Here is a 17,399-nt window from a genome sequence, read left to right on the forward strand (position 1 = left end):
CTTCAACCTAAATTGCCTATAAAAATGTAATATCACAAACACAACAAATACATTTGTGCAAAGTAATTGTTTGTATTATGATTGGTGTAAATCATGACAACACAGCAACTCGGGTACAGTCATTAGCCTCAGCTAAAATAAGCCCGTTCCTCAGTAACGACGCTAGGTGAGGCGAGCGTAGCGAGCCGAGCCAGGCTAGTATATATATATATATATATATATATATATATATATATATATATATATATATATATATATATATGTATATATATATATATATATATATATATATATATATATATATATATATATATATATATATATATATATATATATATATAGCAACCTCCAAGATCACAGTATCCAAGATCACGTCGTAAGATGCTTTGGATAACTTCAAAGGTTTGGCATGCAGGTTAGTCAAGTCCCAGAGGAATATTTCATATCGAGTGATGAATCTCATTTGCAGGCAGATGAAAAGGGAAAGTGCACACACAGTCACAATGACCACAGTGCTTGCACCTTCACGGTTGTTCCTGCTGTCACCAAATTGAACTAATTGCATTTAAATGTATATATTTTGTTTGCACAATATAGATAATATACAAAGAGTCCAGTCTTTGTAGAACAACACAATCCTGTGCAATCATAAATAAAGAAATGAGGAGGCCATTTGGCCCATCAAGGCTGTGTTGTACTCCAGAGTTAATTTTTAATACGACTGTAAATAAGCTTATTGATGTTACTCTCAAGTCTAAATAACCTCGTCTTGCTTGGGTTATGCAACTTTGTTGTTATTAAAAGTAGGACAATGAAACAATCCGCATTACAGTTACCATGCCATGTGCATGCTTTCTGGTGATATTGGATGCAGGGACCATAAATATGCTAATACTCCATGTGAATGAAATGAAGAGAATTTACACCTGGCTTCTAACCATGATAAGCAGGTGGGCTGCCTGATCAAGGTGTTTTCTTGAAAAACATCCATACACAAATACTGCTTTTACTCAACTTAAAAAGCCTGACTATTGCTTATTAAAATAATCCTTGCGACGTTTCCCTCAAAGTTCTCGTCTACATCGAGATGATGAGACTCATAGCAAATGCTAAAATAACAGGCGGTGAAAGATCAATCTGAGAATGGAGTTGTAGGAAGCAGACAACCTTGGGGCACATTGACAGAGAAGATAAAGATCGTATGAAAGATCTTGGGTGGTTTCAGGATTGACATGACATAAGATCCTGATGGACTCGAGGCATGAGTGGGATTGGAGAGAGACATGGAGCATGTTTAACTGGCAAGACAAAGAAGGAAGAAAGAAGTGAATGAAAGCAAAAAGCTCAGAATTGGTGAAGTTGACAAGGGAAGTTTACTTTTTCCTTGTGAAACTATCTTCTTCAGTAACTTCTTTCTGTCTTTAATAATCATCCCTGTCGTATTTTCATGGTTTCCTTGAAAGTGCACCGAATGCAAACTTCCCTTTGCTTGTCAGCAATAATTGTGCTCATCCTCTGGCTCCAACAAGCTGGCCGTTTCATTCTTCCCTCCTCTTATTCTTCTCGTTAGAGAGATGAATTTTAAAAAATTGTCACCTTACCTGCACTTCCAATATACAATTAACTTGTTTCCTTGTTACTTTCTATCTTTTCCATTAAAAACAAGACCGAAAGTCTAACAGCGGCATAGCCGTAGTACTCTACTCACTGCAACGTACAGCTGTCCGTGTGTAAAAGCACATGACAGGTTCGACCGCTTCGACGACGGGTTCGACCGCTTCGACGACGGGTTCGACCGCTTCGACGACGGGTTCGACCGCTTCGACGACGGGTTCGACCGCTTCGACGACGGGTTCGACCGCTTCGACGACGGGTTCGACCGCTTCGACGACGGGTTCGACCGCTTCGACGACGGGTTCGACCGCTTCGACGATGGGTTCGACCGCTTCGACGACGGGTTCGACCGCTTCGACGACGGGTTCGACCGCTTCGACGACGGGTTCGACCGCTTCGACGACGGGTTCGACCCCTTCGACGACGGGTTCGACCGCTTCGACGACGGGTTCGACCGCTTCGACGACGGGTTCGACCTCTTTGACGACAGGTTCGACCTCTTCGACGACAGGTTCGACCTCTTCGACGACAGGTTCGACCTCTTCGACGACAGGTTCGACCTCTTCGACGACAGGTTCGACCTCTTCGACGACAGGTTCGACCTCTTCGACGACAGGTTCGACCTCTTCGACGACAGGTTCGACCTCTTCGACGACAGGTTCGACCTCTTCGACGACAGGCTCGACCTCTTCGACGACAGGTTCGACCTCTTCGACGACAGGTTCGACCTCTTCGACGACAGGTTCGACCTCTTCGATGACAGGTTCGACCTCTTCGACGACAGGTTCGACCTCTTCGACGACAGGTTCGACCTCTTCGTCGACAGGTTCGACCGCTTCGACGACAGGTTCGACCTCTTCGACGACAGGTTCGACCTCTTCGACGACAGATTCGACCTCTTCGACGACAGGTTCGACTGCTTCGACGACAGGTTCGATCGCTTTGACGACAGGTTTGACTGCTTCGACGACAGGTTCGATCGCTTTGACGACAGGTTCGACCGCTTCGACGACAGGTTCGACTGCTTCGACGACAGGTTCGACCACTTCGACGACAGGTTCGACCGCTTCGATGACAGGTTCGACCGCTTCGATGACAGGTTCGGCCTGTACAGCATATAAATTAAAATATCGGTCGGTGGAGTCAGCCGTAATGACATCATTGACGTAATGGCTTAGAGTGATGGATGTACTCAAACCTGCCACTACTTTAATATATGGAAGACTAGCTGAATGCACCTGGCGTTGCCCGGGATCTTTTTGAATGAATTTAATCTTCTGTACATAGGTCTTACTACTATAATTCAGCTTTTACTCGTGGCCGTAGAAGATTGACTACCATAATTCAGCTCAGCTTTTAATTGCGAAATGGGCCCAGCCCGGCCGAAGCCGGGCCTAGCCTATAACGTTCCCGGGGCCCGTCCCGACATTTTTTGTTTCAGAGGTTTCCTCCGATCTTTCACCGTTCAGGAGATTAGAGTGTGCAGACAAACAAACAAACAAACAAAAAATTTCTTTTATATATATAGATAGATAGAAGAGAGATGATAGATTTTAACCTCCAGTAACTTTCCAGTCACTATGAAGGGATTGGTGTTACGATTAGATTTACTATAATATTAACGTTACGTTAGCATTATTATGAAAATGGCTAATTGGCCATGGCTAATTCCTTACTTCCATGGTTATTAGTACCATACACCGCTTATCATTGATCCATGAACCATACACCACTTCAATCTAGAAAATTTGCCATAACGACAAAGGGATTGCAGTGTTATGATTATATTTACTATATTGTTGTGGTTTTGAGAACCCTCACTTGTGTAAATAAATTCAACATCATTAAAGGTTAAAGGTAGCACCCCTAGTTAGTCCACAAGCAAGACGTAGGCCACCATAGGATTCCAGTTATTTCATTAGTATGTGTTTTAGATAAGGCCGTGTTTCCAATAGTTGAATCTGCGTTGTGTCAATCAAATAAGAAGTAGGCCCCATTCCGTTCAGTTTGCAACCTCCCTCTCCAAGCAACGCCATTACGCGCCCTCCAGTCTGCCATATGGCTCTCCCAATTTGTTACGCGCCTTTGTTAGCAGCGTTCGCTGCCTTGAGCTGGAGCTCGCTCAAACGTCGCCATAAGCCACGCGGTGAGGCCCGGAAAAAGGGGGCGGAACGCCAAGAAGAAGGTGTGGCCACGTCATCCAGCCGTCAAAGGCGGAGCCGGTAAGCCCTCACCAGCCAACCAGGGCTGAAGTGACATCGCCGACAGGCGTTGTTTTGGGCTCGCGGAGCGTTTTGCTGGTGGAGATATATAAGCGAGCGCAAAGCCCTTTCACAGGACTTGTTGGAGGCGCGCGCGTTGTAAGAGGACTTGCGCGGAGAAGGATTGGTGCGCATTACAGAGAACTGCGCAGGGGACTTTCCAGTGAGCACATTTACCAAGAGACTCATGCGCCGGCGTTTGTTAAAGAGGACGTGTTGGAAGGGTGGCTTGGAGAAGGACTGAGACGAAGAAGGGGGCGCTTGTTAAAGAGGACATTGGGGAGAGAGAGGGCATTTGGCACAAGTGTGCACATATTACATACGCAGGACACCAGCTTCCCCCCGCTATATAACTGTCCGGCCGCGTTCAACTATACGCGGAGCTGCCTGCCGGGTTTCGCCCGCTGGACCGGAGCCTGGACCCCATCGCCGGACCCTCTACCTGTTCCATCAACCATCTACAATCCCCGTGTGAGTGTGTGTGTGTCCTGGGTATTAAGGATAAGACTGCCCTGTGTGCTGCTTCTTCCTCTTCCTATCCTGTACATTCTTGCGTTTCCTCTCCTTTCTGTATATTTGTAATAAATTGCCTTGTTCTTTCTTGGTTTCCTCTTATCCGATCGCATCCGTCCTTTCTCTCATTGGGTAAACGTGGCACGATCGCAACCGCTTAGAATCGGGTGTAGTCATTTGTTAATAGCTCGGATCGCGGATTGCTATCCGCTCGGCATTTTCCATCATATCCGTGGTTCGAGCGGGAGTTATTCCCTCGTTTCCGGCCGGCGTTAGTAATTAGGTAGTAGTGAACCCCTAGGCCTAACAAACCCTACCTAACGCCGCGCCAGGAAGGACGTTATAATCCCCAGGACTCGGGTCGGCCAGATAAAAAGACAAGGGGATTAACCCCCCCCCCCCCCCCTCCTTGATAAGGGGAGAGCCGACGTCCGAGATCCGCAACAATATTATTAGTATTAACGCGACTATCATCTATCTATCTATCTATAATTCCAGTAATCTCTGTATGTCTGTGTGTGTGTCTGTGTGTTTGTCTGTGTGTTTGTCTGTGACCGCTGTTTCTCGACAACCACGGGTCCGATATACTTGAAACTTGCCAGGTATATTGCTGGGGAGCTGAGGATGTGCCTTTTCAAGGTTTCATATTAATCGGAGAAGTAGTTACCGAGCTATTAGTAAAAGTAACGCAAGCCGTTCGCTTTGCCTTTGCGAATGGACCAAACCATTTCATGTAAATAGAGGGGGGGGGGGGGGTTCTACCGTACTCGCAAGCCGTTCGCTTTGGCTTTGCGAATGGACCAAACCATTTCATGTAAATAGAGGGGGGTGGTTCTGTGGTCGTTACTGCCACGTGGTTTAAAAGTTTTTTTTTGTTGTTGTTGTTTGCACGCATGTTTTTTTGCACCCACGTACGGGCACGCCCTTGTTATTACAAAAACAATACTACTGTATTAAGAAACCTGGGCTAAATCGTCTGAAGCGGCCTGAGGGTGAGGCATGAAGCAGCAGAAGGCATATACGTACTTTGCCGTTGGAAGATCCGTAATGTCTATCCTTTCAATATTTGATGGTCATTTTGACAATCGGTTTTTTTTGTGTTTCACACTGAATGAAAAACATAAAAGTAGAGTATGGCGATTGTGATATACGACAGGTTCGACGATATGTTCGGCCTGAACGGCATAGGAAGCAAAATGGTGGAGTTTGGAGTCAGCTGTTGTACGCCGTAATGACATCAGACGTAATCACATCACCCTGTCATGTGACCATATCCTCAGCTCTGATTGGTATACGTTTGAGGGGACATACATATTTACATACATACATATATACATACATACATATGGATGGACAAACACTGTTCTCTAGACGGCTTTGCCCTACAGGCTACGCCGTTAAAAAAAAAATGTTCCAGATGGTCAAACGATAATAAATTTGAGATTTATTTTTTTTGTTTGTTTTAAAACTTGTATGTATGTTTCAGTTCAAAAACATAAAAAAGAAATTCAAAATTATAACTTGTTATTGTTATTTTGTTGTGAATTGCCTTCAATTTGTTCATACATTTCTTGCTGTTGATTCATGCAATTTCTAAACAAACTGACCTCAGCAACCTCCAAGATCACAGTACCCTTAACAAGATGCTCTGGATAACTTCAAAGGGATGGCATAGAAGTTAGTCAAGGCAAAGAAGAATATTTCATATCGAGTGATGAATCTCATTTACAAGACAGATGAAAAGGGAAGTGTGCACATGATCACATTGAGACAACAAACCAACCTGCTCACATCCTCGGCCTCGGTTCCAGCATCTTTCTCGCTCGAGCCTCAATCTCCCCGGGTAACGCAACAGGAGGCAACAGGGGCCGAGGAGCTTGCGGTCCACTCTGGTTATTCCAGCTTGGTGATGCTCGTGGCCGGTATGGACTTTGGGGTAATCTGGATGTCTGATAGGTCACATGGAGAGGTACTGCAGATTGTGAAACATAATCCTTCCTGGCATTCCCCTGAATGGGCCGGAGAAGGTCTGCAGCTTGGAGCCTTTCTTCGGGAGCGTAGCGCGAGGTCATGACTCGTGGGTCCAGCATTCGGCCAGGAGGACTACTTGCAGAAGCCTAAAATAAATAAAAAACATCTGTTAGGCCAAAAGGGGAATGTTTTAACACCAGAACATTTGTTGAGAGATACTGTCGTATATGATCAGCGCCGGACACTGCGAACAGCGTGGCGTGTGGGACGAGACGCGAGGCAGTAAACTGAGGTGTTAATATGTTGTAGATATTTAAGCAGCCGGATGGGAGTGCTTGAAACGTGTTAATTAGGTTACTTGGAGAGTGAAAGGTTCTACATTGGCCTGGCGGTGTTGTCAGCTCAGCTTTGTAGGCGATGAAAGCATAACTTGGGAGAAGCATCCGATGTGTAGCACACACCTGTCCTCACTAATTATAATCAAACTGCACCAGAAGTTCATATCTAAACGATAGGTGACACAAAAACATCTAAAGGAGTTCAGGGACGTTATTTTATACATATCTAATGCATTTCATTACTGATGAAGTACTAAACATGCACATAAAAGAAAGAGGGAAAAATTCCATCAGAGACATCTGGCTATTGCGCTTCTCCTCAGGATGGCATCCCTTTGAAGTAACAATTCCATTCCAATTCCCATCCCTTTATGGTTACTGGGAGCTATCCACCAAAATGTATAAACAATGACGTGAGGCCTCAACATCTACTTTCCATCAAGCTGGATTGCATCAATCACCAGGTCCGCAAAATCAAAATGTCAACATGCGAGGTATAAAACTTCTGCACAGTTGCTAGGAATGGTGGCAAGATTGATCCCGTGACTATACACAAGTCAGCCTTCCCTTTGCTAGAACCAAAACTAATAGATTCCATGATTACCTCCGTCACCGAAGGTGGACAGAGGTTATGTTTTCAATTTCACACCTGTCTGTCTGTCTGTCTGTTTGTCTGTGAGCAGGATATCTCAAAAAGTTGTGGACGGATTTGCACAAAATTTGTTGAACAGTTTGGGTATGTGACAAGGACGAATTGATTCGATTTTGGTGAATATCTGGATTCGGATAAGGCTAGTATAATTTTTTAAGTGATTCTTCACCATTGGGAGATCGGGCCAAAAACGATACATAGCAGGATATCTCAAAAAGTTTTGGACGGGTTTGGACGAAACTTGGTGGACAGATTGGGTGTCTGACAAGGAAGAATTGTTTAAATTTTGGTGAAGATCTGAATATGGATTCGGATACGAGAATTATTTAATTTTAAAAGTGATTCTTCACCATTGAGAGATATGGCTAAAACCGATACATAGCAGGATATTTTATAAAGTTATGGACGAGTTATGACAAAACTTGGGGAACGAGTTGGTTAGGTGGCAAGAACAAGCCGATTAGATTTGGGTTCAGGTCCGAATCCAGATCAGGCCCATCAGTGGGATACAACACATAAACTGTTCAGCCTGGCGGAGGTATGCGCTCGACCTAGTCCTGTTCTAGTTGCAGATGAAATTACGCCATTCTTCAATTCTCTGATCAAGTGTAACATTCCGCAATGGTCTGTCAATATGAAAGCTGAACAATCACTTCATCTCAAACTCCGATATTTATCTGCCATCTTTTCCTCTTTTATTTATTTACTGAAATCTTGTTTGTTTGATGAAAAGCCACACGATTGAGCCTTTTTCTGCTCCTGCTATGCTCGGCAGAACAACTGATGGACGACTTGAACCTCACGCCACAATTCAACAATTTCAGCAGCTATTATATTATTCCACCAAAAGTCATGGGACACCATTTCAAATTTATTGCCAGAACGACCCACGTGTAGCTCTGATTTGCGGAACCACAAAAACCACCAATGCACACAACATGATATCGTCAAGGAACAGTGTTGCTCACTTACACAGTATTATATGTGCCAGATGAATGAGTTAAACAAGGTCTAACGATGCCTGATAATAGGCAGTCAGATAATGGGCACTTGCATCAGGACAACTTCATCCATCATAGTCATCCTCAGATCAACCATGGGGAAGGTAACCATGAAGTGCAGGACTACAGAGAACAACAGCTTTGTCCATCAATCTGGCAAAACATTTTAAATTGCCTCAAACGGGAAGAGACCGATTGTGAGAACAGGGGAGGGGAGGAAGACTACCCTGTGACTGATCGTTAGAGGGATCTGACATGACTATTGTGACATCAAACCTCCACGACGTGGAAATTAAAATAATTTGGGGGTTATTGAGGCGTTGGGCAAGCAAGACCAGAGTTCTGTTTAACCATGCAGACCACAGGATGTCACACTCAGCACTGCAGGCAATTTCATTACAAGCACAGAATAATGAAGGAAAGTCAGATAAATAAACAACGGAGCGAAGTTTCATGTATGGCTTTGGTTAGAGATAGCAGATTATCGAAATTGAGGTTTTGCCAAAATTACTTTCGCGAAACAATAGTGACATTTGACTGGAATGACAATACAATAGCAAATCGTACTTGAGTGACAGAACCTTTGTGAACCTCCGTCAGGAGATTATCAATGCATTTTCACAGATCGAACATGGACAATAAGAGCCAATTGACATCAGATTAACTAGAATGACAATCTGCAACGTTGAACAATATTCCCACATTATTACATCATTATACATACTTGGGATTTAAATCAATTCAGCTGTTCTCAAATATCACATTTTTATCTGACATGCTGAATGGAGAAGGTGGATCAGACTCGGCAACGGTTGCTGGAGTGAGATGTGCATGGAAGAAGTTTCGGGAACTGAGTGGCATGCTGACGAGGAGGGGAGTGTCGTTGAAGCTGAAGGGAAAGGTGTGTGCTGCATGTGTGAGAAGTGTTATGATTTATGGGAGCGAGACATGGGTAATGAACGTAGAGCAGCAACGAAGGCTGGAAAGGGTGGAAATGCGAATGGTTCGGTGGATGTGCGGAGTGTCGTTGAGAGAGAGGAAGACAAATGTTGAATTGTGAAAGATGATGGGAATAGAGCCTGTGATTGATGCTGTGAAGAGGAACAGGTTGAGATGGTTTGGTCATGTGTTGAGGAAGGATGAAAGTGACTGGTTGAGAAGAATGATGGAAATGAATGCAGAAGGAAGTAGAGGACGGGGAAGACCGAGAAAGACTTGGCTAAAGATGGTGGAAGAAGAAATGCGGGCAAGGGGGTTAACAAGGGGAGATGCAGAAAATAGGGCAAAATGGAGAAGATTGTCATGGGGACCGCAAGGCTAACCCCCGCTCTAGCAGGGAAAATGGCCTTAAAATGCATGTTGTTGTTGTTGTTGTTGTTGTTGTATCTGACATGACCTCTGACCTTTGACAATGATATCTAATCAGTTCATCTTTGCATCATAATATATACTTATGCCAAGTTTGTTCAAAATGCCATCACTGTTTCACAAGTTAGCACAAAACAACACAACAAAGGCATTTGCATTATGCCAATGCAAGTTAGCACAACAACAGGAAATTTACCTAATGGGACCTGTGACCTTTGACCCCATAATCGAATCCGTTTATCCTTGCATCATCATCACGTGCTTGTACCAAGTTTGACTTAGTTCCCTTCAGCCGTTCTTAAGTTATTGCGGTAACGAAAACCTATCACGGACAGACAGACGCACAGCTGGATTGACAACACGGAAACATAATGCCTCTGGGGACTTCTCGGGTGAGGCATAAAAAAACTTTGCAGATCAGAGCATCATGAGATAAGTGGTGAAACTTCAATGTCACCCAAGCAGTCCAAGCCTCATGCACCTTCATATAAGGCCTGCCCAATCACCCCCTAAGACTATTGGTAGAAAACACACTTTGATCATTCAGTATATGTTTGTGTGCAGAAATTCAACATAATTGTCCTTTCTACGGATGTATTTCTGTCAGTGATGACCCCATGCCTTCGGCCTGGAAACTATCTGTTCGTGCCTGCAGGCACAATGAGAGGCAAGAGGGTTCAACGCTACAAAGCTCCTTTGGTACAGTTGCTTGCAGTTCAACATGGGAGGAAAATATGGAATCAGTGGGTCCAACGGTATAACTTACAGGACCTGCTTAAACGATGCAAAGATTAAAATACTAATTACGATGGATGTTGGAAGAAATAAAACTTACAAAATGATGACCAGGAGGATGCAATTGGGATGGACCACCAGGTTCTGCAGAGAAAGTAAAGTTAAGCTTGAGTTCCCTGAAAGGGCCTTCGACATAAGAGCAGATCATTAGGCCCAACGAGCCTGTGCAATGGTTTCTTGTTCGAGCATCAAGCAATGAAGCAACAAGTACCGTTTAAAAAAACTTTAGCACGACTCGGCCAGGATCAGATTTGAACCATTGACCTCCCAGACAGACTCCGAACGGACGCACTAGCCATTACACCACCAAGAAAGTTGATCACTATCTGCCAATATAACATTCATACTTCTAACAAAAGAAAAACAAAGGGGCAATACCCCTGGTGCTCACCTGGTAGAATAAACAGTATACTGCACCGACGAAGGGAATTTTAAACCAATTTCAATGGTTGCTAGAAGACAGGGCAGCATGTAGAATCATACGAACATAATCATAAGACTTTAAACAAACAAAGAAAAACATACCTATTTTGGGGGGCAACACCCCTTCCCCTTCCCCAAATACCTCCTAAGACCCCAATTTTTCTAATACCTTGAACAAACTTTGGTACATCATGGGTGATTAAGGTTGTGGTGAAGTTTCATCGAAATTGCGTGTGCAGTTTCTGAGAAGAAAGCAAATACCTATTTTCGGGGGCAACCCTCATAGACTCCAAAGGGGCAGATTTTTTTTTAATGCCATCAACAAACTTTGGTAGATCACGGGTGGTGAAGGTTGTGGTGAAGTTTCATCGAAATTGTGTGTGTAGTTTCAGAGAAGAAAGCAAATACCTATTTGGGAGGGGCAACCCTCCCCCCCCCCCCCCCAGACCTCCAAAGGGGCAGATTTTTTTTAACAACGTTTAGTTGGGACAACGACAATTCGACAATCAGTTGGGACAACGACAATTCGATCATTCGACAACAACGAAAGGGAAAACAACGTTGTTAAGGTTGTGGTGAAGTTTTAACGTCGTTAAGGTTGTGGTGAAGTTTAACGTCAACAACCTTAACCTTAACGTCAACGTTTCATCGAAATTGACTGAAGTTCGATTGTGAAGAATTTGTCCGCAACTCCCTCTCGTTAAGACCCCCAAAGTTTTAAGACCAAAAAGTTTGGGGGTTAAGAACCCCAAAGTTTTTTTAAAACTTTGACCAAAAAAACTTTACTTTGGGTTAAGAACCAAAAAGTTTGGGGGTTAAGACCCCCAAAGTTTTTGTTTAAAGTCTTATTCACAATTGTAGTTGTCCGCAACTCCCCCTCGTTAAGGTCAACAACCTTAACGAGAGGGAGTTGAGGACAACGAGAGGGGAAAAAAACTTCTTGACTTGTTCAAGGCTCCTTTATTTCCACAGAACTAAAAACCCGACCAGAACTCATCTCTTTTTATAACCCTCATGACTTCCACCCGATCCTCTTAAATGGGGGTGGCTCCAACACCCGAGTGCACGCCACGCCCATACCGTAAATAGACACACTGTCCCGCACCAGTGAATTATGCCTCTATGGGGTATCCCCCACATGCGCCCCCCCAGAATTCACTCACATGGGCAATGTCAGTTTTCGGGGGGTCTTAACCACCCGGCCGAAATGACCCGAGCAGGGACTGTTAGCGGCTTGGCGGTAGGTGGGCCAACCGGGGGCTTACCCGACGGGGGATGGCCCCACCGTGGGGGTTGGGCCAACCGAGGGGGCTGGTCCAGGTCCAAGTGAGCCGGCTTGAGGCAGTCCACCGAAGGGTGGTCCGGTTTGCCGCCGATGTCGACCACGAAGGACTTGTCCCCGGCCTGCAGAATGCGGAAAGGCCCATCATAAGGTGGCCGAAGCGGCCCCCGGTGTGCGTCATGGCGAACAAAGACGTACTCCGCTGTACGTAGATCCGGCGAGACGTGGGCCTGAGGCAAACTATGTTGAGATGTGGGCACCGGTGCAAACATCTTGGCATTCTCCCAGAGAACCGACTGCTGACGGGTAGCGGACCAGGGGCTTGTGGCGTCAGGAATGAACTCCCCGGGAACCCGCAGCAGCTGGGCATTGACGAGCTCAGCGGATGAGGACTGGAGGTCTTCCTTAGGGGCTGTCCTGAGGCCCAACATCACCCACGGGAGTCTGTCGGCCCAACTGTCATCCCGGAGGCTGGCCCTGAGAGCAGCTTTCACAGAGCGATGGAACCTCTCACACAATCCATTAGCCTGGGGATGATATGCAGTCGTGCGATGGAGCTTTACCCCCAACCCCTGGGCAACAGCACCCCAGAGCTCTGAAGTGAACTGGGGCCCCCTGTCTGAAGAGATATCCGAGAGGGCGTCAAAAAGGGCAACCCAAGTGCCGATGATCGCCCGGGCCACATCGGCGGACGTCGTAGATGTAAGCGGGATGGCCTCTGGCCATCTGGTGGTCCTATCAACCATCGTGAGGAGGTGGGTGAATCCCCGCGAGGGGGGAAGGGGCCCCACCAGGTCCACATTAACATGGTCAAACCATTGCTCGGGAACTGTGAATGGCGCCAATGGGGCCTGGGTATGGCGATGCACCTTCGAGCGTTGGCACTCGACGCAGGTGTTGGCCCAGTCGCGCACATCCTTCCTGAGCCCATGTCAAACGTACTTCGCCGCCACCAACTTTTGCGACGCCTTCCTGCCCGGGTGAGAAAGACCGTGGACGGCATCGAACACCAGCCGTCTCCAGCTGGTGGGTATGACGGGGCGAGGCTGTCCCCAAGAAACGTCGCACAGTAGCGTGGTGCCCGTGTCCCACATCAGACAGTCGAAGCCCCGCGACCGCCACCCTGCAGGCCTGGACATCCGGGTCGGAGATCTGATCGGCCGCCATGCGGGCGTAGTCGATGCGAAGGTGAACCGCGCCAGCTATGGACCGGGAGAGACAATCGGCGACCGTGTTATCCTTCCCAGCAACATGTTGGATGTCCGTCGTGAACTCGGAAACGAAGGAGAGCTGGCGTTGTTGAGGGGCAGACCACGGCTCTGAGACCTTGGCCATGCCAAAAACCAGGGGCTTCTGGTCCACAAACGCCGTGAATGGGTGGGCTTCCAACAGGTAATGGAAGTGTCGGACAGCTAGGTGGAGGCCTAGGAGCTCACGATCGAAGGTACTGTACTTTCGTTCGTTAGGGCGGAGCTGCCGGCTAAAAAAGCAAGCGGCTGCCAGGCCCCATTGACCCACTGCTCGTGCACGATGCCAACCACATAGTCCGAAGCGTCTGTGGTAAGAGCAATCGGTGCATCGGGCGACGGATGCGCCAGCATGGTTGCGCTGGTGAGCGCCAGTTTAGCATCCGTGAAAGCCTTGGCCATCTCCTCAGTCCAGGCGATGGCGCGTTTGGTAGGCTTGCCCTTGAGGGCCTCATAACGGGGCCGCATCAGCTGGGCCGCACGGGGCACGAAACGATGGTAAAAGTTCACCATGCCCAAAAACTCCTGCAAGGCCTTGACGGTGAGGGGACGCGGAAAACCCTTCACAGCCTCTACTTTAGATGGCAGTGGGACGGCCCCCTCCCTCGTGATGCAGTGGCCAATAAAGTCAATTGAGGCCACCCCGAACAAGCACTTGGCTGGGTTAATGATAAGGCCGTGCTGACTGAGGCGTTCAAAGAGCGCTCGGAGGTGAAGCATGTGCTCCGTCCTGGAAGTGCTGGCGATGAAAATATCATCCAGGTAGACAAACAGAAACGGCAAATCCCGCAACACGCTGTCCATCAGGCGCTGGAAAGCCTGGGCTGCATTCTTGAGCCCAAAAAGCATAGGAAGGAATTTGAAAAGCCTGAACGGTGTAATCACCACGGTCTTAGGAACATCCTGAGGCCGGACGGGGACCTGGTGGTAACCACGAACGAGGTCCACCTCGGGAAAAAAAAACTTTACTGGCTAAGCGGGCAGAAAAACCCTGGATGTGTGGGATTGGGTAGCGGTCAGGGGTAGTGGCGTCGTTAAGGCGGTGGTAATCCCCACACGGGCGCCAACCGCCACCCGGCTTCGGCGCAATGTGGAGAGGCGAGGCCCATGGGCTGTCGGACCGTCGCACGATGCCAAGACGCTCCAATGTGTCGAACTCCGCCTTTGCGACAGCGAGTTTCCCTGGGTCGAGGCGTCGAGCCCGGGCGTAGACAGATGGGCCGGTGGTCGGAATGTGATGCTCCACCCCGTGTCTGACGACAACGGCCGAAAAGGTGGGCCGTGTAAGGGTCGGGAACTCGGTGAGGAGGCGGGCGAACTCATCAGAGGTCGAGAGCGTGCAAGCAAGCCTCGTCGAGGCGGACCCGCTCAGCGAGCATGGAAGAGAACTGAAGGTCTCTGCATTATTGAGCCGCCGATTTTTAACATCCACCAATAGGCCGTTGGCGAAGAGGAAATCAGCGCCCAGCAAGGGGTGGACACCCTCGCCGTGACAAAATCCCATGTGAACCGCTGCCCGCAAAAACACAGTGGCACGTTCTGTTTACCAAAAGTCTGAATGGCACTGCTGTTGGCGGCTTCCAGGGCGGGGCCATGACTCCCGGCCTCCCGGTCCAATGCCGACGCAGGCAGAACGCTCACCTGGGCACCTGTGTCGCAGAGGAAACGACGTCCGGAGTCGGTGTCCAAAATGAACAACAAACTGCCGGAACGGCCGACGCTCATGGCAGTTAACGAGCGCCGGCCACCCCGTTTCCCGAATCGCTGAAGCTGTAGGGTGGCCGGCATGCCTTGGCCTTCGGACCAAACCTTGCATGGTAAAAACACAAGCCTAGGGGCTTCCGCCGCTGCGCCGTAATGGCGGCCACAACAGTGCCCGCCATCGGCGTAGGCTCGACGGGGCCGGGGTCCCATGCCACACTGCATTGCTGTCTGGCGGAGAAAAACTTGTCTGCTTCCCTTGCCAGGGCGCGGAAATCCTTAACGGGCAAGTTGGCCAAGGCTGACCGTACCTGTCCTGGCAGCTGCTGCAGGAACAGCTCCTTGAAGAGAAAACATGGCCAATGGCTGCCCAGGAGAGACAACATGTGGTCCATCAGCTCTGACGGCTTGGTGTCACCTAGCCTGGGTCGAGAAAGGAGCTGACTGGCGCGCTCGGCCTCAGTGAGCTCGAAGGTATCAAGCAGCAGGGCCTTTAGCGTCTCGTACTTGCCGCCCTCCGGAGTATCCTGGAGAAGGCTCACCACCCTGGTCGCTGTGGAGCCGCTGAGCGCAGACACGACATAATAATACTTCGTGTCGTCGGCAGAGATGCTCCGAATGGCGAATTGGGCCTCAGCTTGTGCGAACCAAACGGTAGCCTGTCGTTCCCAAAATGCTGGCAGTTTGATCGAAACTGCGCTTGTCGCCATGTTCGTTCAAAGCTCCGAAAAAGTTCAAGAGCAAGACGGGGTCATCAATGTAGGAGTTGCGGACAACGAGAGGGTAAAACACTTCTTGACTTGTTCAAGGCTCCTTTATTTCCACAGAACTAAAAACCCGACCGGAACTCATCTCCTTTTATAACCCCCATGACTTCCGCCTGATCCTCTTGAAGGGGTGTGGCTCCAACACCCGAGCGCACGCCACGCCCATACCGTCAATAGACCCACTGTCCTGCGCCAGTGAATTATGCGCCTATCGGGTATCCCCCACAGGGACAACGTTTAGTCTGATCAGTTTGAAATTTATTGATCGTGATCTATGCAACAATTGTATTAGAAAATATAAATTTATGATGTCATTGCTAACTTGGTCTGGCAGCCATATTGGATCAAAGAAAAAAAAAACCTTCAAAACAGAAGCGTTGGCTCGCACCAAGTTGACTGCACAGGGTAAGTATTCTATGAATACAATCTAGTTTTGTTTCAGTAATCTTTAGACAATGGAGATATGTTGTATGTTTCATCTACTCTTCCAAGAGGATTTAACTGAGGAAGCTGAAACTTTCAGGGATTCATGAGGGCACCTGAAGTTGGGCCTGTACAAGTTTCGTTTAATTCCATCAAGTTTTGAAAAAAAAAAATTCACCAATCTTGACATTTTCCTTCTTTGAGAGGAGGTGGGTGGGAAGGGGGCCGGGCGAATTGTGATGCGAATAATCTGAGCTATATAACCACGATGTATTATGTGTGCACATAAGCAGTGCACAGGATTTTGCTTCATTAAAGTAACTTGAGCTTTTTTTAATTTTCGGGAGCAATTGAGGCAGTGATCTATCGTCTATACACTGCACAAATAAAGGGATGCCTCAGGAGAACATGTTTCTCGCTTGAAACAAGATCACCTTTAGGGCGGGTACCCTGCAATGGTATTACTAATCATAAATCGTAAAGATAACGACATGACCCCATTGGTAGTTCCTTTCGGGAGCAGGTGCTTCCAGTTAAAAATAAATAAATCTTGCAACAAGGCTGTGGCCGAGAGCTTATGGACAGAAGATAACTAAACCCTTGTTAAATTAATGGTGATTCAGAAGAAAAATGCACATGAAATCTACCAATAATATTTTACAATTGTTCCTTCAAAACAAAAAACTTTAAAAATAGATTATATGGGGAATACATTTTGCATCACTGATGTGGTTAACGCAACAACATCCTCTACATTAAAGAACACTTCAGAGGGAAGACTTTTGTCCTGAGATCAAAAAAATTGGTTGACCGTTGGGCAAATGAATGAATGAATGATTTTAAGGTCATTTTAACCCGCTAGAGCGGGGGTTAGCCTTGCGGGCCCCATGACAATCATGGTTCCCTTTTTGAGGCAATGTTTTTATGGCCAGATTCCTTTCCTGATGCCAACCCTTAGTCACCTCTTACGATGCGGTGTACATATTCTAAATCATTCATCCCAGCAAGCTGGTACTCAATTTGCCTACCTCGGAAGGATGACA

General features: G+C 47.3%; 2 protein-coding genes across 7 annotated transcripts in view; one reads left to right on the forward strand and one right to left on the reverse strand.

The window, feature by feature from the left end:
- Positions 1 to 17,399, reverse strand: part of LOC137426593 (uncharacterized) — a 276,611-nt gene that overhangs the window by 66,287 nt on the left and 192,925 nt on the right. For all 6 annotated transcript variants that reach the window (XM_068115254.2, XM_078779268.1, XM_078779266.1 and 3 more), the window contains 2 exons: positions 10,554 to 10,597; positions 6,172 to 6,505 (listed from right to left, as the gene is read on the reverse strand). In XM_068115254.2, the coding sequence (XP_067971355.2) occupies positions 6,176 to 6,505; positions 10,554 to 10,597 (374 nt within the window). In that variant the 3' untranslated portion in view covers positions 6,172 to 6,175. The remainder of the gene's footprint in view (positions 1 to 6,171; positions 6,506 to 10,553; positions 10,598 to 17,399) is intronic.
- On the forward strand, positions 1,741 to 4,119 carry LOC137428312 (uncharacterized). The gene is made up of 3 exons (XM_078777432.1): positions 1,741 to 1,923; positions 2,203 to 2,545; positions 4,016 to 4,119. The coding sequence occupies exons 1-3, from the start codon at positions 1,741 to 1,743 to the stop codon at positions 4,117 to 4,119; spliced, it is 630 nt and encodes a 209-aa protein (XP_078633558.1).

This window comes from Myxine glutinosa, chromosome 5 (assembly GCF_964187855.1).
Source record: "Myxine glutinosa chromosome 5, kmMyxGlut1.1, whole genome shotgun sequence".
In the NCBI taxonomy this organism is placed as follows: domain Eukaryota; kingdom Metazoa; phylum Chordata; class Myxini; order Myxiniformes; family Myxinidae; genus Myxine; species Myxine glutinosa.

Bases quoted from the DNA above. Each gene is read 5' to 3' on its own strand.
- LOC137428312 (XM_078777432.1), top strand. From the start codon at position 1,741: ATGACAGGTTCGACCGCTTCGACGACGGGTTCGACCGCTTCGACGACG. The intron at 1,924-2,202 runs GCTTCGACGATG...TCGACCTCTTCG, and splicing joins CTTCGACGACGGGTTCGACC to ACGACAGGTTCGACCTCTTC. The intron at 2,546-4,015 runs GTTCGATCGCTT...TGCGCATTACAG, and splicing joins TTCGACTGCTTCGACGACAG to AGAACTGCGCAGGGGACTTT.